The sequence below is a fragment of the Caretta caretta genome, chromosome 2, assembly GCF_965140235.1.
Source record: "Caretta caretta isolate rCarCar2 chromosome 2, rCarCar1.hap1, whole genome shotgun sequence".
NCBI lineage: Eukaryota > Metazoa > Chordata > Testudines > Cheloniidae > Caretta > Caretta caretta.
This window is the reverse complement of record NC_134207.1, coordinates 204,750,841-204,774,817: the sequence shown is the minus strand read 5'-3', so window position 1 is coordinate 204,774,817 and position 23,977 is coordinate 204,750,841. Positions and strand designations below refer to the sequence as shown.

Below are 23,977 nucleotides of genomic sequence, written 5' to 3'. Positions count from 1 at the left end.
TCAGCCCCACTTAAATGAGACTCATGTCACCATTAGCAGGCTGGACCTAAATGAATTAAACTGTGGGTAAAAGCTGTAGAAAGTTTGCTGGTTTAATAAAGGTACATTTAATGCTAAAATAGTCACATCAGACCTGCGCATCACTGGCATGGTGTGGTATTGGCACACCCTTTGGCTGAGCTTTCACTGCGCCAAGCACACACAGACCAGGATTTAACTCACCTGGAAGCCCTTTCCTCACTGTGCAATCAGTGCTCTTTGTTGTGATGTCAGCCCTCTACAAGGCATACAGCTCACCCTCTGGCATGGAGCAAGTCCCTGGGTTGCTCAACCTTGGTCTTCCCTTGGTTTCTTGTTCAAGACATAGGCATAACAGGTAGCAGACAGGCCTGTCCCACTGAGTACTAGAATCTGTTGACCACAGCAAGGTAATTCTCTGTCCCAGCTAGCTCTGGCTTGAGGATGGTGCGGGGAGGGGTAGGAAAGGGGACTAGCTACTCTCCCTGCCTCTTGCCTCTGAGAACCAAATTGGTTTGTGGGAGAACTATCTGAAGGGGGGACACTGCTGTAAAGCTGGGTGCTTGTAGTTGGTTATGTTCCTCTGGCTGAGAAGCAAACTGGAGCTCTCTTTCCTACAATGCACAAAGCAACAGAGAGACCTTATCCCCTGCAGCTGGAAGCCAACTCCCTTATCTTGCCCCAAATACCATGCTTGTTTGGATTGGATACCCGTGTCTGGGCAGTCCCAGCCATTTGCAGGCTAGACTGAGTATGATTGGTTGTGTAGGCATGTCAGTCAAACTCCTCACCTAGCAATTCCTTTTCTCTGGCCCAGCAGCTCCCATTGTCCAGATTTCAAGCACAGCACCTGGGCAGTCTCTTTCACGTTCTTTGCCTCTGTCCTGCTCTCTTTCGAGTCTCTGAATGGCAAGGAGAGCTAACACTGACTAAATTAAACAATTGCATGATCTTATCATTGGAACCTTGCTCTCTCTCCTCCTTTCTCCACCCCCATCACAGCCACCCTTGGGACAGTGAATGAGAGTTTTCAAAGTCAATTATGGGATTTACCCAAACAGGTCCTGTTCATTTCAGTGGAATGTGTGTGGATAAAGCCCTACTTGCCTTTGAAAATGTCAACCATTGCACTTGGGTACTGGTAAGTAATAAAAATCTGTGACTATGAGGTGTCTTGGAGTGGAAATCATTGCCAAAATTGGCCCTCTGAATATTTCAGGATTTGGAAATAGTACACACAAACTGCTAGGGTGTGAAGAGGTCAAATGCTCCCAGAGAAAGGGTTTTTAAATTTTCAGTAATTATAACCCAATAAAAGAATAGAGAACTGTTTTTTCTAATCGTCACTGAACCTGCAAGTGACTGAAAAGTACATCAATTGAAAAAAAATGTATTGTACCTTCTAGGGCAATATCTCCTCAATCTTGTCTACATGGAGGAAGTGGCATCAGTTTAACTGCATAATTTTAAGCCAATATAGTTAAAGTGGTACAAACACTTTGTGGTTTCAAAGCGGTTTATTGCAGTTTAGATTAAACAGGTTCCTAATTGATTTAACATAGACCACATTAGCCTAGTTTAAATTGAAATTAAACAGGAGTTTAATTAAATCAGTTTTAAATCACACCTTTAATCTGGTACAAGGGTTTAAACTCAGATCCTTATGGATATTTAGGCTCCTAACTTCCATTAAAATCAATGAAAGTTAGGAGCCTAAATATCTCTGAGGATCTAAACCTTAATAGCCTCTCCTTAATTCTTTCAAATAAGGGCCAGTGAACTAGTTAACCAGATTTGTAACATCAGCAATTAATGCTAATGGAATATTGCTTAAACCACCCACCAGCATGACTGATCATGCTTATTTGTAGGCCAAGCTAATGGCAAGAGTGTAAAATAAGATGCCTCCCACTCACATTTGTTTCTTCTTTTAGTTTTGTAAACGTTTGGCATCCAATTAGAGCAAAGTACATCATAATGTGCAACCAAACAAATGTTTTCCAGTGGAAATTCACTATTTAACATACATGGCCATGATATAACTATTTTCCTAGAACGCTGGTTGACGTAATTTTTTAATTCAGAGAAACTTAATAAGACACAGGTTGCATTTTAAGGACCAGCTTTATACTCAGTGAAAAGATACTGTGCCAATAAAATCTGCAAACAAATTTTGCTAACTATCCAGAGCACAAAGAAAAGGAGTACTTGTGGCACCTTAGAGACTAACAAATTTATTTGAGCATAAGCTTTCGTGAGCTACAGCTCACTTCATCGGATAATAAATGAAGGAATGTTTAGGGTATGGGAACAAACCTTTGCCTCAGGGTACAGAATGAACTCACTGTAAAGTCCCATAAGGTATTAAAATTATTTACAGTCCTGTTTTTTTAATATTCCATTAAAATAAATACTCTTCCATTACTATGGGGAAAAAATACTAACGTTTTCTGTGCATGAAATGGAGTGATTTAAATCTAGCCGTGATTATCCAAATTACATGGGCATTTGAAGTTGTATGATTATTTTCTCCCTGCAGTGTTCTGCAAATTGCATTATTGCTTTTAGATGTGGACTGTAGTTTAAAAAAATAGCTTGAACATGCATGGTGTGCACTTAGAAAACATTTTATTGAGTCAAAATACTGTGCAAAGAAAGACTAATGAGAATTACCAGGCACAAATCAGCCTATGGGAAAAACTACATTGAACATAAGAACAGTCATACCGTGTCAGACCAATGGTCCATCTAGCCCAGTATCCTGTCCTCCAACAGTGGCCAATGCCAGGTACTTCAGAGGGAATGAACAGAACAGGTTATCATCAAGTGATCCATCGCCAGGTGCCCATTCTTAGCATCTGGCAAACAGAGGCCAGGGACACTTCAGAGCATGGTTTTGTATCCCTGCCCATCCTGGGGTAATAGCTATTGATGGACCTATCCTCCATGGACTTAGCTTGTTCTTCTTTGAATCCTGTTATAGTCTTGGCCTTCACAACATCCTCTGGCAAAGAGTTCCACAGGTTGACTGTGTGTTGCATGAAGAAATACTTCCTTTTGTTTGTTTTAAACTTACTGCCTATTAATTTCATTTGGTGACCCTTAGTTCTTGTGTTATGAGAAATAACACTTCCTTATTTACTTTCTCCATACCAGTCACGATTTTATAGACTTCTATCATATCCACCCCTTAGTTGTCTCTTTTCCGAGATGAAAAGTCCCTGTTTTATTAATCTCTCCTCATATGGAAGCTGTTCCATACCCCTAATTAATTTGTTGCCCTTTTCTGTACCTTTTCCAATTCAAATATATCTTCTTCTTTTTTTGAGATATGAGGCAACCAGATCTGCACACAGTATTCAAGATGTGGGCATACCATAGATTTATATAGAAGTGATATATTTTCTGTCTTATTATTTATCCCTTTTCCTAATGATTCCCAACATTCTGTTAGCATTTTTCACTGCCGCTGCATATTGAGTGAATGTTTGTAGAGAACTAGCCACAATGACTCCAAAATCTCTTTCTTGAGTGCTAAGAGCTTATTTAGACCCCATCATTTTATATGTATAGTTGGGATTATGTTTTCCAGTGCGCATTACTTTGCATTATCAACATTGAATTTAATCTGCCATTTTGTTGCCCAGTCACTGAGTTTTGTGAGATCCCTTTGTAACTCTTCACAGTCTGCTCTGGACATAACTATCTTGAGTAGTTTTGTATCATCTGCAAATTTTGCAACCTCACTGTTTACCTCTTTTTCCAGCTTATTTATGAATATGTTGAACAGTATTGGTCCCAGTACAGACCCCTAGGGGATACCACTATTTACCTCTCTCCATTCTGAAAACTGACCATTTATTTCTATCCTTCATTTCCTATTTTTTAACCTGTTAGTAATCCATGAGAGAACCTTCCCTCTTATCCTATGACAGTTTACTTTACTTAAGAGCCTTTGGTGAGAGACCTTGTCAAAGTATTTCTGAAAATCTAAGTACACTGTATCCACTGAATCACCCTTATCCACATGCTTGTTGACTCCCTCAGAGAATTCTAGTAGATTGGGGAAGCATGATTTTCCTTTACTAAAACCATGTTGACTCTTCCCCAACAAACTGTGTTCATCTATGTGTCTGTTAATTCTGTTCTTTACTATAGTTTCAACCAATTTGCCTGGTACTGAAGTTAGGCTTACTGACCTGTAATTGCTGGGATCACCTTTGGAGCTTTTAAAAATTGGCATCACATTAGCTAGTCATCTGGTACAGAAGCTGATTTAAATGATAGGTTACAGATCACAGTTGTTAGTTCTGCAATTTCACATGTGAGTACCTTCCGAACTCTTGGGTGAATATCATCTGCTCCTGGTGACTTATTGCTGTTTAGTTTATCAATTTGTTCCAAACCCTCCTCTAATGACACCTCAATCTGAGACAGTTCCTCAGATTTGCCACCCAAAAAGCATGATTCAGGTTTGGGAATCCCCCTCACATCTTCAGCTGTGAAGATGGATTCAAAGAATTCATTTAGTTACTCTGTAATGGCTTTATTTTCCTTGAGTGCTCGTTTAGCTTCTCGATTGTCCAGTGGCCCCACTGGTTGTTTAGTGGGCTTCCTGCTTCTGATGTACTTAAAAATGTTTTGCCATTATTTTTTGAGTCTTTGGCTAGCTGTTCTTCAAATTATTTTTTGGCCTTCCTAATTATATTTTTACACTTCACTTGCCAGAGTTTATGCTCCTTTCTATTTTCCTCGGTAGGATTTAACTCCCACTTTTTAAAGGATGCCTTTTCCCCCTCTCACTGCTGCTTTTACTTTGATGTTTAGCCATGGTGGCACTTTTTTGGTCCTCTTACTATGATTTTTAATTTGGGGTATATATTTAAATCAAGCTTCCATTATGGTGTCTTTAAAAAGTTTCCATGCAGCTTGTAGGGATTTCACTTTTGGCACTGTACCTTTTAATTTCTATTTAACGAACTTCCTCATTTCTGTGTAGTTCCCCTTTCTGAAACTAAACGCTACCATGGTGGGCTGCTTTGGTGTCCCCCCAACCCCAAAGGGATGTTAAATTTTATTATGTTATGGACACTATTACCAAGTGGTTCATCTATATTCAGCTATATCCTGTTGACCAGATCCTGTGCTCCACTTCAGATTAAATCAAGAATTGTCTCTCCTCTTGTGGGTTCCAGGACTAGCTGCTCAAAGAAGCAGTCATTTAAGGTGTCAAGAAACTTTATTGTTTATGGAATTACTTTGTTTACAGAAAATGAAAAACAGAAGGTATTTTTTAAAAACACCACGCAGGACTGCCTAACTAATTATAAACTGGGACTCTTTGCTTATTAAGAAAAGAAAAGCTACTACATGTTACATTTTTAAGCTGACTAAAACTGTTTAAGAGTATATTCAAATATGATCTAAAAAAACTGTTACACGTACATTTTACTGTAAAGATTTTAATATACCTCCAAACATGAAAATGTTGACCATTTTACATCATAAAGTTTGTATGTCAGCTGAAAAACATGGTTACCTGTTGTAAAAGAAAGGTTTAGTCATCAGGTTGTATTCTTGAGGGTCATTTGGTAGCTTTCACTGACATTTGCCTGGTAGCTATTTGATTTTAAAAAAACCCCATCTTTCATGTGACACACACTACTCCAGTTGATAAACGATGAAAAGTCACATAATAGCAGTGCTAGCAGATGGTGAGCGTATCCACTGTTAGTGAATATGTACAATTAATGAGTTACATTTTACGTGCAGTTTTCATTTTCTTTTCTATTTCTTGAAACCCCAGCAAGCATTGCCAAAGGGCTGATTAGCAACCTAAAAATCCAGAACACCAAAATGAGAGAATAGGGAATCTTAGGCATTATGTTAGAGCCATCTGCTTAACACACAACACGCATTCATCAAGAGGTTTGTTTCCCCATCAGGTTCCCGTTATGTACCTACAATATTTGTGGTCTGTTTATTGCTTTATATATCTGCAAGAGTAAACTAAATTCAAGAGAATAGCAGTGAGTAGATACGTTATTGAAGATAAATACAGCTACAGCCACTTTATCAAACTTCCCAGTTCCAGCCTCTGTAAGCCTCAATACCATTTTCTTGACAACACAACAGGGCAGGGTGCAATAACTATTTCAGCAATGATACTTTGATAAAATTATTACATAAGGAAATTGACTAAAAATGCTTCTCCTAAACTAATATGAAATACTGAATACAAACCTGTTTTTGTTAAAACAGCACAGAGCAGTTTAAATGTCAGTGGTTTTTCTTGAGTCACAGAACAAGCCTGACTATGTTTTCATTCCCAGCTTGGTAATCACAATACATTTCATCTGTACCTTTAGAAACTAAGGGCAGTAGAGCCAGTCCCATTCTCAGTAAAGTCAATGGAAATTTTGCCATTAACTTATGTGGGAACAAAAGCGGGCCCTACAGTTAGTTGGAACTTTAAAGATGCCTGTGTATGTTAATTGGAGAGAATAAAATTGTATAGGGCAGGTACAAAGCCAAATTAAAAGTTGTATTAAGCAATGAAGCTAGTGAGGATGATTAGCAAAACTTGTCCTTTAGTTTGGCAAAAGATCTGCAACTCTTTCAATAATCTCGAGATGCAGGTGATTAATTGCAGGAAGCATCCATGGCTCCAGCCCCATTGTCCCCATCCCAACTGTCAGTTATTAGAACACAGCTTCCTTCATGCATGATCTGGTTCTCACAGTTGTCCAATGCATCATTGTGACTCAAGCACACTTCCACTTCTTTTTGATCAGTATCATGACTTGGATGCCATTTTTCTTCTGATTCCTCATTGCCATGGATCGATGTGTCTTTGTCCTCTCGTATCTCAGATGCCTTGTCTGAGACACTATCCAGCTGGTCATTCAAGACTGGTTTGCAGTTCCCAACATTTTCAATTGTTGACAATTGTGCTTCTAAATTTCTTGTGTTCTCTATAACTTCACACTCTGGTTTTTCTTCTGCTGTTTGTTTCTCCCTCGAACTTAGTTTAGCCTTGATTGATTTCTTCGTTTGTTTGTTGTGCATCTCTTCTTTGGAGAACCTCCAGTGAAACTATAAATAAAAGATTTGAAAGTTAAAGGTCACTTTAAACAAAAATAAAAACTCAAGTAGAGATTTGCTTTCTGAAATAATAATGGTTGATCTGGCCAAAGGATCCAACCTCAAAATATATATTGTATATGAGTACCCAGACTACTTAAAATTGTTACATTTGTAGCTATTAGACACATGTAGATACAAAGCTTCTGTTCCTTTCTGTCTCTACTGCTTTGTATGCTTAGTAAGTTTCTTGATGAAGGATATTTCAGTGCTGAGGTAATAACCCACAACATCCTGGCAGACATTCCAAACTGTTCTGAAAGCAAGAAAATGGAAAGCTGTGCTAATGTAGACAAACAGAGGAAGAGATCCTGGAATATTATTCCAGTTTTTCAACAAGTTAGCAGTAGAAGTAACAAAGCCTGACTGAGAACACAAGCGCACACATTCACTAAGCATGTGAAGACAGCAACTCAGAAAAATTAGAAATTCAGCTTTTAAGGTGGAATCCCACTGCTTGTTTTATGACTATTTATCCTCTCTCTCAGATACGTGTAAGTGTGTATATAAAGTGTGCTATGTACACATTGATATAAAACCAAAATGTGAAAGAGCTGTGCAAGAACAGTTTTATAAGAAAATCATTCAAGTATTGTCTATCACATAGAAAAGTACTGTACTTCTATCCTATGTACTGTTTGGAGTCTGCCACAAAATAACTCTAAAGGGTATTCTTTTTCAGAAGCCCACAGTTCCCACAAGACCAGCATTTGCAAGATTAAACCAACATTTTGAAACTTTCAGGAACTTTTCCAAGTCAGTTTGTGGACTAAAAAATTCCAAATGTATAATCTGAGCTGCTTGTGCTAAGCCATACATACAGTGCAGAATCCAGAAGTGATTTTACAGTACAATGTTTTAAACACTGAGCATTTAAAAGACCAAGTGATAAACAGTGCAAGTAAGTAGCAAAACATCCTGAGCCATTTGTACAAAAGTTTCTGGGGGAGAATGCACAAGGCCACCTCATACAACACACACCACAAGACTCATCTTGACCACCATTTTGGATGATCTGTGTTGACTAATGCTGAAGGCTCTATTTTGACTAGCAATAAAAGTAACTATGGTTTCTTGAAATGTTGATGCAATAGTCATAGAATTAAAATCAGAAGGGACCACCAGATTGTCTAGTCTGTCCTCCAATATATCACAGGCCACCAAAACCACCTACCACTCACACACTGAACCCAACAACTGAAATTAGATCAAGGTATAGCCCTCAGGAGACTATTGCGTGCCACAGGCAAAGAATAGGAGAGACTGAGGTGCACCGATGCCCAAGGCCCCTGCAAGGGCAGGAAATTGATTGAGAGGTACCCAGATGAACCTGGCAGGCAACTTGGACCACATGCTGCAAAGGAAGATGAAACCACCCCAAGACCACTGGATAATCAGTTGAACATGAGCTCCCAGTGTGATGCTGTGGCCAAAAGAGCTAATGCGATCCTGGGATGCATAAACAGGGGAATCTTGAGTAAGAGGAGAGAGGTTACTTTACATCTGTATTTGACACTTGTGCACCCACTGCTGGAATATTGTTACTCTTCGGGGGATTCTGCGGGACTGTGCACCCGCAGAAAACACCCTCCCCCTGCAGATTTCCTGCTTTTCCCTGCAGAAAACGGCAGGGAAGCTGCGCTTGGGGGAAGGGGGGGGCGATCATGTGTGCAGTTTTTTGCGGGGGAGCACACGGGGTTACATTTCTGCAAATGTAGAGCTGCCCAGCTCCCCCAGACAGAGCTGAGGCATGGGCGGGGGAGCACACGGGGTTACATTTCTGCAAACGTAGAGCTGCCCAGCTCGGAGGCTGCATCTCGGGCTCCGCTGACTCTGCATGCAGCCTCCTGGCGCCAGTCGTGCTCCCCGTCAGTGTGCTGGGAGCCTTCCTGTTTTCTGTGGAACAATGAGTGCCCGCAGCGGGGCTGGGTAACGGTGGGAAATGAGGGAAGGGGGCTAAGGGGAAGGGAGGAGTGGAACAGGGCCGGGAGAGGGCAATGTGGGAGTGAAGGGAGGGGGAGGGAGAAGAAAAGGGAATAGGGGAATTGTGGGGGGGAAGTGGGAGCCTAACATGCTTGTCCCCTTGGCAGCAGCTGGGGCTCCCCCGTTAAGCAGGCCCATCAAACTCTCACCCTGACAAGCCGTACCCCCCGCTACACCTGCACCCCTCTGACAAGGCCCTCACCCCACTAAGCCCCAACCAGCTGCACCTGGACCCCAACACCCAGACCACCCCGCACTGAGTCCCCATCCCCCCACACTCAGACCCCCACCCCCGCTGAACCCAACCACGGTCACCTGAACCTCCTGCAGAGTCCCATTGTCCCTGCACCCGGAACCCCCCAATGAGCCCCTGTGCAGCCAGATCACCCATTGAGCCGCCCACACCCAGACTGCCCCACACAGAAACCTCTCACCCCACACCTGGATCCCCCCACACTAAGCCTCTCCACACTTGGATCCTGCTGGGCTGAGCCTGCCCAGCCACACCTGGCACAGGGGGGCATGACCCCAGGGTGCTTCTGGGGCAGGCCCAGCCCTTGCACTGTGTCAGGGTCAGTTGCAGCCTCACTGCTGAGTCCTTGTACTGGGGGAGGTGGTGATCTCCCACCTCAGTGAAGCCAGTGGCCTGTGCTGCCATGCTGGAGCCACATTTATTTACTGACAAATAAAACTTGCAGAATTTTAAAATGTTGTGCACATAATTTTTAACTTTTTGGCAAAGAATTCGCTTAGGAGTAATATTGTGTCCAGTATTAATGCCCACAATTCAAGAAGGATGTTGATAAATTGGAGAGGGTTCAAAAAAGAGCCACAAGAATGATTAAATGATTAGAAAACAGGCCTTATGGTGATAGCGTCAAAGCGCTCGGTCTATTTAGCTTAACAAAGAGAAGATTAAGGGGTGACTTGATTACAGCCATAAGTACCTACATGGGGAACAAATATTTAATAATGGGCTCAGCTGCCTAACAGAGAAAGGCATAACACATCCAAGCGATGGAAGTTGGAGCTAGACAAATTCAGACAGGAAATAAGGTGTAAATTTTTAATGGCAAGAGTAATTAACCACTGGAATCATGTACCAAGGGTTGTGGTGGATTCTCCATCACTGACAGGTTTTTTTTACTCAAGAACGGATGCTCCTCTAAACGACATGCTCTCAGAATTATTTTGGGGCAGTTCTGAGGCCTGTAGTAAACAGGAGGACAGACTAGATCAGGGGTCGGCAACCTTTCAGAAGCGGTGTGCTGAGTCTTCATTTATTCACTTTAATTTAAGGTTTCGCGTGCCAGTAATACATTTTAATGTTTTTTTAGAAGGTCTCTCTCTATAAGTCTACATATTATATAACTAAACTATTGTCATATGTAAAGTAAACAAGGCTTTCAAAATGTTTAAGAAGCTTCATTTAAAATTAAATTAAAATGCTGATCTTACGCCTCCGGCCCGCTCAGCCCACTGCCAGCCTGGGGTTCCGTTCACCTAGGCCAGCAGCAGGCTGAGTGAGGCCTGCGGCCAGGACCCCAGCTGGCAAGGGGCTGGTAGCCAGAACCCCAGACCAGCAGTGGGCTGAGCGGCTCAGCCACTGCCATTCAACCCACTGCTGGTTTGAGGTTCCGTCCGCCGGGAGGGTCCCAGCTGCCAGCCCCGCTCAGCCTGCTGCCAGTCTGGGATCCCGGCTCTGCCCACATAGAGTGGGTACCTACCATCTCCCTGGTTCTAGCCCATTCTCTTCCTCTCTCTCTCTGCATTGAGATGAGGGTGGGAGTGCGCTGAGCACAGGGCTGGGGGTGAAGGAGCAGGCTGGGGGTTGGGGTGTAGGGTCTACCCGGGAGCTAGAATGAGGGAGGGGGCTCAGGGTTGGGGCAGGAGGTTTGGGTGTGGAGTGCTTACCTGGGCAGCTCCCATTTGGTGCGAGGGGTGCAGGTGGGAATGTGGGAGGCAGGTGCAGGAGCTCCCATTGGTGCTCAGGGTGGGGGTGAGAATGTGGGGGTGAAAGAGTCAGGGCACAGGGTGTGGGGGGGCTAGGTATGTGTGGGGGGGTGCAGGGGTCAGGGCAGAGGGCTGGGGTGTGTGTGAGGGGGGTGCAGGGGTCAGGGCAGAGGGCTGGGGGGGTGGGCTAGGGTCATGGGGGTGCTCCCAGCCCCCTGCCCAGAGCGGCTTACGGCAAGGGGCTGGAGGGGATATACCCTGATTCCACCCCACTTCCCCAAGGCCCCATCCCCACCTCTTCTCCGCCTCCTCCCCAGAGCAGCGAGCTTCTCCCCCTCCTCCGCAAGGGCCATCAGCTGATCGACGGCAGGAAGGGAGAGGAAGGGCAGGAACCCAGCACGCTGGGGGAAGAGGCGGAGGAGGGGGGACCTTGCCTGCCCTGCAGCAGCCGCCGGCAGGACCAAGCTTCTTCACCCTGCCCCCGGGAGAGGGTAGGAAGGGGGCAGGATTTTTAATGGCATGCTACTGTCTGCCAGGGTCCCAACCTGGGTTCGGCAGCAGGCTGAGCGGGGCTCGCGGCTGGGACCTGGTGGGCCGCAGCGTGCCATTAAAAATCGGCTCGCGTGCCATCTTTGGCATGCATGCCATAGGTTGCTGACCCCTGGACTAGATAATCATAATGATGTCTTCTGCCTTAAAATGTATGAATCTATTAATCAGACCTAGGGGAAAATTCCTTCCTGACCCCATATATGGCAATCAGTTAGATCCTGAGCACGTGAGCAAGAACCAGCCAGCCAAGCACCTAAGAGCACTGGCCAACTCTGTCCAGTGTCCCATCTCCAGCTGTGACCATCTCTGAGGCTTCAGAGGGATGAAAAGAAAAAAGAAACAAGGGGGAGGAGAGAATCCCTTCCTGACCCCTAATAGGTGTAATGTGCTTATAATATCCAAAAATTAGTCAGAGGGCAAAGGATTTATCTGCCTCATCCCTGAAGGAAAAGTCAACCTTCCCAAGCAAAGTCAGCCGAAACTTTCAAGTGGTTAGTTACTTCACCATTTAAACAAATTGCCTCACCAATTTGCCAGCACCCAGGTCCCACTCTGCATCGTGCTGCATGCCAACAGCATGCCAGCTGTCAAAAACTCAGCAGCAGCTCCTATCGGGGACTGGGCAGATCCAGGAAGTGGGACGGACCCATTACCTGAGAGCTCACCAGCAGGGAGGGTAAACTAAGGAGTCGGGGGAGAAGGGAGGGAGTCCAGGAGGGTCAGGTTGGTGAGAGGAGGGGAAGGTTAGGCTGGTGAAGGGCACTTTGCCTCACACATTTGCAGTTCTTCTGGCACCCATGCTTTCCATACTACATAAAATACGGGAAGCTGTGGACCTTAGCTTTCTCCTCTGCCTGTCCAGCTGGAGTCCAGAAGTCATTTTCCCAATGCTACAGGTCTATACCAAAGACCACCAAGAGGACAGCTCACGTTCACAAATCTTTTGCCCTCCTTAGCAATCTGATGCAAGAGGACCACCCAAAACCATATCTTAGAGATAAAACATTTTCCAAACGAAATTTTGAAAACCAGACTTCCCCATTTTGCACCCACAAATAACCTACAAATAACTGTAAGCACAAAGTCTGCCATTTGTGATCCGGTTCTGCTCACAGATAAGGTAGTTGTGTAAATCCCATATGTTATGCCCACAGTTAATTGCACATGCAATTGCTTGCAAGCATACAGAGGCATGGTTGAGACCCTTACTTCATAATGACAGGTTTCAGAGTAACAGCCGTGTTAGTCTGTATTCTTAAAAAGAAAAAGAGTACTTGTGGCACCTTAGAGACTAACCAATTTATTTGAGCATGAGCTTTCGTGAGCTACAGCATGCGATGAAGTGAGCTGTAGCTCACGAAAGCTCATGCTCAAATAAATTCGTTAGTCTCTAAGGTGCCACAAGTACTCCTTTTCTTTTTACTTCATAATGCTGAAGTAATGCTCCAGCTGGTCAAACTCGGAGGGAGCAAAAAATCTCCTAACAGTAGCTAGATTTAGCCTATATTCTTTTATGTTTTATTTGAGCCTAGATGTCGTTCACCAAATGTATCTTGCATATAAATATATTAAAGCAAACACTGCAATTTTTTAACTTGAGTGTCTAAATTTAGACACTCGAAAAAAGTGTCCTGATTTTCAGAGGTGCTGAGCACCCACAATTCCCATTTAAATCAGTTGGAGTTTTCCCTGAATAGAGGCTACATATCAGGCCCAAAATGTTAAAAAGTTTCTTCTGAACTAAGGTCAGCCTTTACAGGGTTTAATGTTCATGAAGCCTAATTTCTGCTGAAATGAGCCTTAATTTTGTCTCAAGAAACAGCAGATAAACTTCATGAGTAATTAGATTAAATCTGCAGCCTGTGATGGGGCAATGAGAGATACAGTTATCGCTGTCTTACAGGAGAGTTTGTACAATTCCTTATACGTTTCCTTTCTGTTCTGCTGGCTGAACTGCATAGCACCAGACTAGTTCATATGTAGGATTTAGTTTCCACCCCTGCAATTTCATTTTAATCTTATCAGCACCTCATATTTTCCCCCTCCAAGTGTTTATTTACAAAAAAGTTTTAAACATGTAATCAAAAATTAAATAAAACTATCTGATCTTAGTGCCTATGCTTTTGTGCTGTGCAGAATGCTTAGCAACTGAATCAAATGTAAGGAGGTTTATGTCAGGCGTTTACCAGCAGCTGAATAACAATGATAGCTTTTTATAGAATTAGTATGAATTTGGATGATTTTACCTCTCCCATATTTTTCTTGAACCTTTGACTGAAAACCATCATATTTTATTACTTGTATTTTTGTACTACATTTATTTCAGACTCCTGCCCCATCCAACCCCCCCCGTTCCCTGACCACCCCCCGGGGACCCCTGTCCTCTGACCGCCCCCAGAACCCCTGCCCCTGACTGCCCCCCGCCGTCCCCATCCAACCCCTCCTCTCATTCCTGACTGTCCCCCCAGGACCCCTGCCCCATCAAACCACCCCTTCTCCCTGCCCCCTTATTGCCCCCGGAACCCCTGCTCCTGACTGCCCCCCGCCGCCCCATCTAACCCCCTCTCTCCTTCCTGACTGCTCCCCCAGGACCGCTGTGCCCATTCCCCGCCCTCTGACTGCCCCAACCCCTATCCACACCCCCGCCCCCGACCACCCCTGCCCTCCATCCAACCCCTCGCTCCCTGCCCCCTGACCGCGCTGCCTGGAGCACCGGTGGCTGGCGGTGCTACCGCCGCACGGCCCGGCTGGAGCCAGCCACGCCGCCGCGCAGCACAGAGCACGGGTCAGGCCAGGCTCTGCAGCTGCGCTGCCCCGGGAGCTCGCAGCCCCGCTGCCCAGAGCATTGCGCCAGCAGCCCAATGAGCTGAGGCTGAGGGGGGAGGGGCCGGGGGTGAGCCTCCCGAGCCAGGAGCTCAGGGGCCGGGCAGGAGGGTCCCGTGAGCCAGATGTGGCTCGCGGGCCGTAGTTTGCCCACTTCTGCTTTAGGTGGTGATCCACATTGGCACCAATGACACTACACCTGGCACTATTCCAGAGACTTCAGGGATCTAGAAAGGGAGCTGAAGGAGAGGAATATCCAGACTATCTTCTGGGAATCCTTCCTATGCCTCAAGTGAGAGAAGAAAGAAGAAATCAGAGGTGAACAGTTGGTTAAGTAAATGGTGTAGGGGAGAAGGTTTTGTGGGATACTGGGGCACCGATCTCCTGGGTGATACACCAATGAGGGTATCTGGGAGGGCTTTAAACTAATCAGAAAGGCAGAGGGTGTTAATGGAGCAATCGTGGTGCCAACACCCAAATATGTAAACCAGCCACATGGGTGTCATGCAAATCCAAGCACAAAGGGTAAAGGTAAGGGACACATTTTTAATCAATATTCTGATGCTAGGAGCCTAAGTTATAAACAAGAGGAGTTGGAGATGCTCATGTATGAGAAGAAGTATGATATGGTTGGTATTACTAGAACTTGTGGGATGGTTCATGTGACTGGAACATTAAAACTGATGGTTACAACTTATTCCATAGAAATAAAGGAAAAAAGAGAAGGGAGTAACACTTTACATCAAAGACACAGGAGAGTGTTACCCAGGGACCTCCTGATGCCAACTGGCAGAGGGCACAGGAGATGCACAGAGTTTTACATGGATCCCCTGCATCAGGTATGCACATAATAATTCACCAAAGGGTGATAGGTGAGGACTCTACTGAGAGCCAGTAGTCCACTGATCATCATAATCATTTTGAAATGTATGTACAAGTTAATATTTAAGGAGCTATGTATCTATAATAGAAGTTATAGTCACAAAGCCTAGGCCTTAAGGCCGGTAACCAGGAGATGATGTGACTCAGACTGATTCCTTCTGGACAGGATGTAATAAATGCTTATTGCCCTGTCTGGGCATTGTGTATTGTCCATGGCACAATATAGATCTATTTGCATCTGGAGCCAAAATGCTAATCAAGGGATTGTGAAATCTTCAAGAGAGGAAATTTACAAGAAGAAATAAAACAAAAGGAGGGGGATCCTGTTTATGAGTAAAGAGAATGAATTGTTGGAGTATATGTGGGGGGCAGAGTTCTCCCCTGCACAGTATCCCCCCGCACCCTTCCTTGAGTAGGCAAGCTGGCAGTGTGACTTGTCTCACAAACAGAAGATCACAACTGAGCCTGGCTTGTGAAACGCTGGGAGGACTTTGGGATGGGCGTTGCTATATAAGACGGGAAAGTAACTTGTTAAATAAATCCAGGTTCTAGAATGCAAGTTATGAAAGTATTTTATATGTAACTATTTGTTTCCAATATTTCTATTTGCCGTCATTTGAATCTCTTCTCTTTGTTAAATAAACTTTTGCTTGTTTTTCCCATAAATATATCTAACTGCTGTGTGTTAAATGGAACTGTGATCTGAGGTGAAACTGGTAAGCTGGAGTGCTCTGCTTCTTTGGGAACAGCAAATCTGTGAATTCTGTGAGTGTCCAATGGACCAAGGGCTAGACGCTCCTGGGGGATGCTTGGAGGGCTTGGCAGTTGAGTGTTCCTATCACTGACTTGCAGAGGGCCAGAGAGAGGAGTGCTTGTGTTGCCCAGGGCTGGTGGAGTCAGGGAGTTGACACATGACAGACACAGATAAGGCTTCTTCATGCTAAGGGCAGGTGGTAGCGAGGTGCCTCCCAACCCTGGCTAGTCTTGGGAAGTGTTAGAGTCATAGAGGATTCAGAATCACAGAACCTTGAAAGCTTACGGATTAAAGTTCTAACTAGTAAAACCAAAGATGGGCTACTGGTGGGCATATGTTACAGGTCACCAAATTCCACTAGTGAGCAGGATGAACTGCTCATTAGGCATCTGCCCATAAAGGGTAGAAGGAAAAAATTGTGTTATTGTGGGTAACTTCAGCCTGGTGGACATTTGCTGGACATTTCATGTAACCAGTAATGAAATGTCCTTAAAGTTTCTAAACATTAATAGCTGATGATTTCTTAAAACAGAAAGTCCTGAAACCAGTATGATGGTGTGAGGGAACTCAATAGTGGATCTCATTCTGATGGCCAAAGGTGACTTCATAGCAGGCCTAAAAATCAGTGGTTGCCTAGATACTAGTGATCATGATCTGATTATATTTACTTTGTGCAAACAGAATATGGCACCAACTAGTAATATGTTTATTTGGAACTCTAAGAGGCCAACTTTTCAAAGAATAAGGCAATTAATTGTCAGTATAACTGACGGAATATAAATTTAAAACGGGAAGCGTTAACAAAAATTGGTAATTGATCAAGAACATCCTATGGATGCCCAACAGCCACGAAAAAGGTTATCCTGGACAACAAATCATCCTGGTTAAAAGCAGTCCACATGGTGGGACTACCCCAGAACTGTAGACCCTGGGAGCCCTGGCAGTAGGACAGTGAAACCGACAGTCTTGCCAGTTTTGATGCTGCTACTAATAGTGATGAAACTGACAAGACTGTCAATTTTACTCAGTAGCTGTCTGAGACTGGGGAGCAGATTTTACTTTGGAAACTCCGTATGTCAGTGATTCTGAAACAAATTTTGGGGGGATTTCTGATTCATAGGAAATAAAAAACAAACTGAATTAATTCCCATTCGGAATGAAACCAAATTTTAAAACTATAAAATTTCCTGTGAACTGGAAATCCTGTGTTTTGGCCAGCTCTGCTCCTAATGTCCAACTCCACTTAATAAGCAGGCTCAACATTCTGCACTAGCTGAACTTCTGAACGGTCCCCGGGTGTCATCCCATTGCATTGGTAACTAATGTCAGAGTAGCTGCAGTAGATAGAGCAGGAATAAAATGGAGGCAGCTCTAGTAGCTTCTTCATCCTCTGATGGCTTGCTTTCACTAGATGGGTTGTATTTCATCTTCATACTTCACTTTTTTGGCTCCCTTGCATGCAGGTTGGGAAAGGTGAAACACATGTGAACAAGACCTGCTGGTCGGCAATCTGCCATTTTTTGGCTTGTACAAATCTCTGTATTTTCTCCTATCCTTTAAAGTATGACATGTTTGGGCCAGGATTTCTGCATGCTGCTCATTTAATAAAGGGAAGTGAAACACCTCAGGGAAGTGGGAATAAAATGAAGATGCACTGATACCTGTCAGCTGCATGCTCCATTAACGCTAGCTTGGTTTGGTTACTTTTTATAGGTTAGTGAAATTCTCCCAATCTCATATGTTAGTATTTATTTATATTTCAGAAGCACCTAGAAGCTCCAACTGAGATTAAGGCTCCACTCTACCAGACTCTATCCAAAAATATAGCAAGAGACAGTCCTCTGCCCCAAAGAGTTTACAGTCTAAACAGATAAGGCAGACAAAGGTGGGAGAAAGGAAATATTACGGTCCCCATCGCACAAATCATGAACAGGGGCAAATAGAGATTAAGTGACTTGCCCAAGATCACATAGGAAGTCTGTGGCACAACCAGGCATTGAGCCTACATCTCCTAAATCCCACTCCAATTCCTCGCTGTGTTTACTGTTTTTAATAGACCACATACTCTCTAGCTCCTTCCAATGGAAGGAAGAGTGAAGGACAGCACCTTTCATGTCCTTTGAGTATTTTGTTATTTCTTTGGTTTAATAGTTCACACCAGAGTTCTAAAGTGTTCTGATAATATTCAGCAAACCTTCTAAGTCATTAGAAATGTTGAAACTGATGTGGAAAATCAATTAGAATATTAGAGTACTGCCACAATAAACCTACACAGGAATTCAAGGTCATTTACCTTAGATTCTTTCTTCTTTGCTTTCTGGGGTAGAGAGGGTCTCTGAAGAAAGACAATCTGCTTAGTGGCTAAATTCCCCTCCCTGTAAAACATAATCCTGAAAATGAGTCAAGCTCATACAAAGTAGGATTCAAAATCCAAGAAATACCTCAGTCATTTACTTAAACTGGGCAAAAGAGAACCACCAGAAATAACCTAAACATCTGACTGTCTCAAATGCATATGAATAGAATGGTATTTGTTGGGAACCATCATCTTAATTTAGGCTCATGTCTAATTTGATACACCTAAAATCCCAGTTCAATCGCTGATGTTTTTTCTGCCAAATGTTTTAGAATTCAAGTATCAACACAGAATAAAGTTTTTGAAAAAAAAATCAGTCTATGTGACAGGCATAATAATCTTTATGTGCACTACAATGTCAATTACACATTGCAGTGTGCTTTTACTAGCCAAGCAATAAGTGCTGCCAGATTCTGCAATAGTGATAGCACTGATTAATGCACAGCTCGGGTGTGTAGGAAAGCACAAGGCAAAGCAAAATGCCTCCATCACTCAGGCTGTGCGTTAATCAGCACTAACGACCAATCTGAAGCATTTTATGGAGCTAATTATAAAATGGTTGACAGAAAGGAGTGGAAAGAAGGGAGAACACAGGACAATGTTGCAAAAAGGGATTAAAAATCCTTATTTGTGATTTTTCATCCACTGATTTATTCAAGAGTGTATGAAAAACATTAGATTAGAATAACTCCTTCCACTGGCTTTCCCAGCGTGTTTGGTCTTTATAGACTGTAAGCATTCAAGGACAGGAACTGTCTTCATCTGCGTCTCATACACCACTGGACACAATGTTGGTGCTTTAATAAACAACAACTTGGCAGATCTATTTTTTTTATTCATGAATGATGAAGTCACCTATTTGAAGAGCAGTTCTGGAATGTGCAGTAGTAAGGATCAACTGCTGTCACATGCCTGTATTTTTAGCCAGTCCCCATGAAGAATGTTTTAAAACTATTTACATTTCTATTAATATAATTATGCTTATGATGTAAAAGTAGATATAAAAATGACCAAAACCCACCAACAAAGGAAATTCCAACTGAAGGCTACTACAGTACTATCAGTATTATTTCACCCACTTTGCTGAGCTACTACAGCAAACGATATATAACACCACACACTGTTCTGATAGCTACTGATGAAAGACAACATGTGCTTCTACCACTAGGCCACACCACTCTACAAAGGGAACCACAGTTAGTTTATTTTTTTTTTAAATGGAGCTAAGAACTTACACCTGCAACCCGGCACTCCACATACAAGTCTGGCAGCATTCTAACACCCACCCCCACCCCCTTCCTGCCCGCAAGATTTGTGACAGGGCTGAGGTGGGGACAGAAGTGCTCAGACTGGCCCAGTGGCAGCTGCAATGTGGCTTTCTTGGACAGTTTAGTGCACATGTGCAAGGAACTATATGCTAGGAGAACAGGGAGCTGTCAGCACAAACTATCATGCTGATACAGAGACTTCCTTAACCAAAATGCAGTGCCCACACAGTACCTGTTTGTCTTTACAATTGGAGTAGGAAGCACACAAGTCAGCTGCCAACCATATACCGCGAGAGAGTTCAACAGTGGAATATAATCTGTCTGCACTTCAACTCCCTGGGAAAGAAAAATCAACTGTTAGGATTATCGCTTGATGTGTGACAATTTTTTTTTTAAACAGTGTTTTGTGTTGTTTCTTTACAAAGTTAGATCATTTTTGCAAGTTAAGAAAATATTTGAAAACGCAAGACATGTAGGATCATTCTCCAGTTCTCACTGAAGAGTTAAATATATTTGTTTAAACAGTGCAAATATGAAATTTCTTTTTGGGCTCTAAACCGTCCATATGACAGCTGATGAATCAGATAAACAGGGCTAATTCATTTTGTTTTATCAGAGCTCCCTTGGACAAGTGGCCTCCTGCAATCTTCATTGAAAAAAGAAGAATTACATCCTTGCAAACAAAAAGGAATTCATGAGGCACAAAAACGCATTACACTGTGTGGTCAAGATTCTGCTCTTGATTATGCTGGTGCAAATCCTGAGCAACTCTCCTGAAGACAAGCAAGTTAACTTCTGCTTTACACCAGCAGAGCTGAGAGCTAAATTTGGCCCTCCGATTTCAAAGCATTTCATGGGGAGTTAAATGATAGTATGGTGGTAATGAACCCATGTTATTTGCATCCAGCAGCAGAAAGAAAATATAAGTACAATTTGTTTTATTCCTTTTGTCACCGCAGGCAAATAAACATTGCCTGTTTGTTATTCTGAATCAGGAAATATGTGGGTGAGACCAAAACGTTACCTTTTAGTGTAAAAGTCTAGCTTCACTCAGAGATGCTGTACAATAGACCCTTGCTAATTCTCCCTCTGCTAATCTATAAACCCAATAATTCGCTCGAAAGGAACAAACAGTAGTCTCAGTAAAGATTGCTACAGGGAGCACTAATCGTACAAAATGATCTATTGCACATTTACTCTTCAGTGTTACCAATCTTACTGAAGTATTATCATAAATTGCTAATACACTTGTCACTACAAATACTATTACACTACATGACAGTATAAATTCTGCTTGCCAAAATAAATGCACAAATACATTCTGTGATGCTGTGAGTGTGTGTGTGTGTATTCATTTTCTTGTTAATTCTCAAAATAGGGTAAAGCATCATAGTTTTACCAGTGATCAGTGTCAATCAGTAAGGTACTAGTTCAAATCAAAGTCTATACATATTGTAATAACAATAATTTGAACAGACATAATTCATATCCTACTGTAGTATTTTAAACAGAGGACCTGATTTTCAGTCTTAATTGGGCTTTCCTTTTTGTGCATGCGATTTATGTCACTTAGATAGCTATATAACTGAAAGGCAGCTATAGCTGGGTAACTAATCACTTACATGACCTAAACTGCAAAAAGAAAAGGAGTACTTGTGTAGGAGTACCGTAGAGACTAACAAATTAGCTCACGAAAGCTTATGGTCAAATAAATTTGTTAGTCTCTACGGTGCCACAAGTACTCCTTTTCTTTTTGCGAATACAGACTAACACGGCTGCTACTCTGAAACATGACCTAAACTGTATATGAACTAACTAAAGGAGCAAAACTGTACCCATTTAAAGGAAAGCCATGATTTGAAAATCTGTCCTAAAATATGCACATGAGCACACATTGGATTAACCTTGCTTTGGGTTTCTTCACAAAATCTGTCAGATGCTCACAATGATACACCTACTTACAGAGGTGAGACATATTTGCAAGGACTGGCAGCATCACCTTATATAAGACAGCATGAAGGTACAGGAAAGGAAGAAGATGGCTTTTAAGAGAAAAGATAAATTCTAATTTAGCTTCTGACTCAATTCCTCAGAAGCTTATCAGAACTTCTTCAAGACTACCATGACAGCAGAAGTGTCATGTTTATGGAGCTGCAGAGCTGCACCAATCAGAGATTCCACCAACCCCACCATCTTTGTCTTCCCTCCCTCCAGCTGCCAAACTGACTTTTTCCTCTTTTCAGTTTTTAAAATGGCCTAGTGCCTGAGGAAAATCTATTAAAGGTACAGACAGATGTCCAAATGCCTTTGAAAGCAAATACTAGGAAAATACTAGTTATTTTGGAATGAATTTATAACAAAATCGGAGATTTGTCAGAGAGCTCAACAACTCCTTATTTCCAGAATTATCCAGAAAAGAAGATAGTAATATCCAGAACAAGGATAAAGACTGAAACCAGAACATTTGCTGTGGCAGGCACGCCACTGGGCAGCTGCAAAAGGAGCTGATTGAAAAAAATTCCCTCTATTGCACAGTACCATGAGCAGGAAAACTTTTGGGACTTAACAACAAAGGACATGCAAAGAGTGGCTCAGGACAGACAGGGATGGCGGAGCCTTTTTTGTGCCCTAAGCGATGTCTGATAGTGCAGGAAGGATTCAGACTTCAGATTCAGCACCTCAGGGCTAAGATTATCAAAGACAGCCTTCCTGTTTCATCGAGAAATGTGACAAACATGTCAAAAACCGAGAGTAGTTATGGCAACCAGGAAGAGCACCACGACAACACAAATCACATTTGGCTGCTGCAGGAGTCAAACCATTTCAGCAATGCGTTGTCTCCTGCCACAGCCAGTTTTCTCAGCAGGCTCCTGCAGCCGCAAGACAATGAAACCCTGTGGGATTTTGACCTGTCTGACTTGTCAGATCTATGCATCACCTGTAGCAGATGATGTTATATGTCTCAACAGACGCTTAGAGAGAGAAAAGAGCAGGCTAGGGTTCAACAAAATTAAAGCATTTATTAGTTCAGAAGGTTGAAGTGTATAAGAAAATTGAAGGGGAAGGATTAGGAGAAAAGGGTGGATAGAAATTGTTCTAAAGGTGGTTTCTGTTTTCTGTAAGTGTTAGTCTCATGATGCCTTTTTATCCACCCTTTTTTCCGAATACCAGTCAGCTGGGTTTCTAGCACCCATGAGAAAGCATGTCCATACCCTGCCAAGGTACATACCTGGCCCTAGAATCACTTCCATGGCCCTCCTTAACAGTTCTGCTGGAAGTCACTCAATGCCTCTGTGGAATCAGCCAAAGTACCTCTCCCCAGGTCACCATGCCAGTGATCTGCAGGCACACACCTCCTGCCCCATCCCAACTAGCTCTGTTCAGTGGTGGTAGGTAGGGGAGAGGACAGCAGCCTTTTTTCACCTTAAGTAATTTTTTTTTTCAAGTGGAGCTCAAACTCTTCACTGGCAGTACTAGCAGCTTTAGAACCAAGAGCCACAGAGGCACTAACATGGAAGGGCAAAAAGAGGCCATGATGTGTAATTGTATCACAGCTGGAACTTGTGTTCCACCAGGAGGCATAGCTGACTACGACACATGGGAATACACATATTCATAATAAGCCTGAGTGTGGTACCATGCCCAAGTGTCACCGTTATAGTTCTTTCCAACACAAAAAACAGCTAAATACAAAGTAAATTTTAGCACAATCTTGCCATGCACCAAAAAGCAGTCTCGAATCTTTTAGTAAATGTAATTTATATTCTTATATTAAATGTAGCTATATTAAGTTCAAATACAGAAGAGCATGAGATTTAACTACTGTAATCAGGATGTTTTTGAAGCTCAGGGTTGGTTAGATAGAAGAAGTAGAAAGTACATGACAGAGCTCTGATGAAAAAGAAGGTGCACAAATAATACCCTGTATCAAACTGGGAGACATTTCATTCTGTGAAGGGAGCAAAACTGTAATTAACTCACTTCCCACTCTCCTGTGGTTGATAAGTAATCTCTGATCACACCTTGAGTGTCAAAAAACTAGAACACATTGAGCTGTGTTTTTTCCCTGATTTGCAACACATAATAAGATTTCATTTTTATTTATTGTTTTGCTGTTTGGTTTCAACATTTCTTTCCCCCACAATAGTCTCAGCTCATTAGAAAACTAGAAATTCCTAAAACCTGATTTTAAAAAAAGGTAAAGATAATATCTAGGGCAAACCATACAACATACTGTATTCACAA

At 42.8% G+C, this 23,977-nt stretch overlaps 1 protein-coding gene across 4 annotated transcripts in view; it reads right to left on the bottom strand.

The window, feature by feature from the left end:
- Positions 1-5,238: 5,238 nt before the first annotated feature.
- The window catches only part of RFTN1 (raftlin, lipid raft linker 1), a 115,394-nt gene continuing 96,655 nt past the window's right edge, over positions 5,239-23,977 (bottom strand). For all 4 annotated transcript variants that reach the window (XM_048838520.2, XM_048838522.2, XM_048838519.2 and 1 more), the window contains exons 8-10: positions 19,965-20,068; positions 18,402-18,483; positions 5,239-7,113 (exon numbers count right to left, since the gene is read on the bottom strand). In XM_048838520.2, the coding sequence (XP_048694477.1) occupies positions 6,661-7,113; positions 18,402-18,483; positions 19,965-20,068 (639 nt within the window). In that variant the 3' untranslated portion in view covers positions 5,239-6,660. The remainder of the gene's footprint in view (positions 7,114-18,401; positions 18,484-19,964; positions 20,069-23,977) is intronic.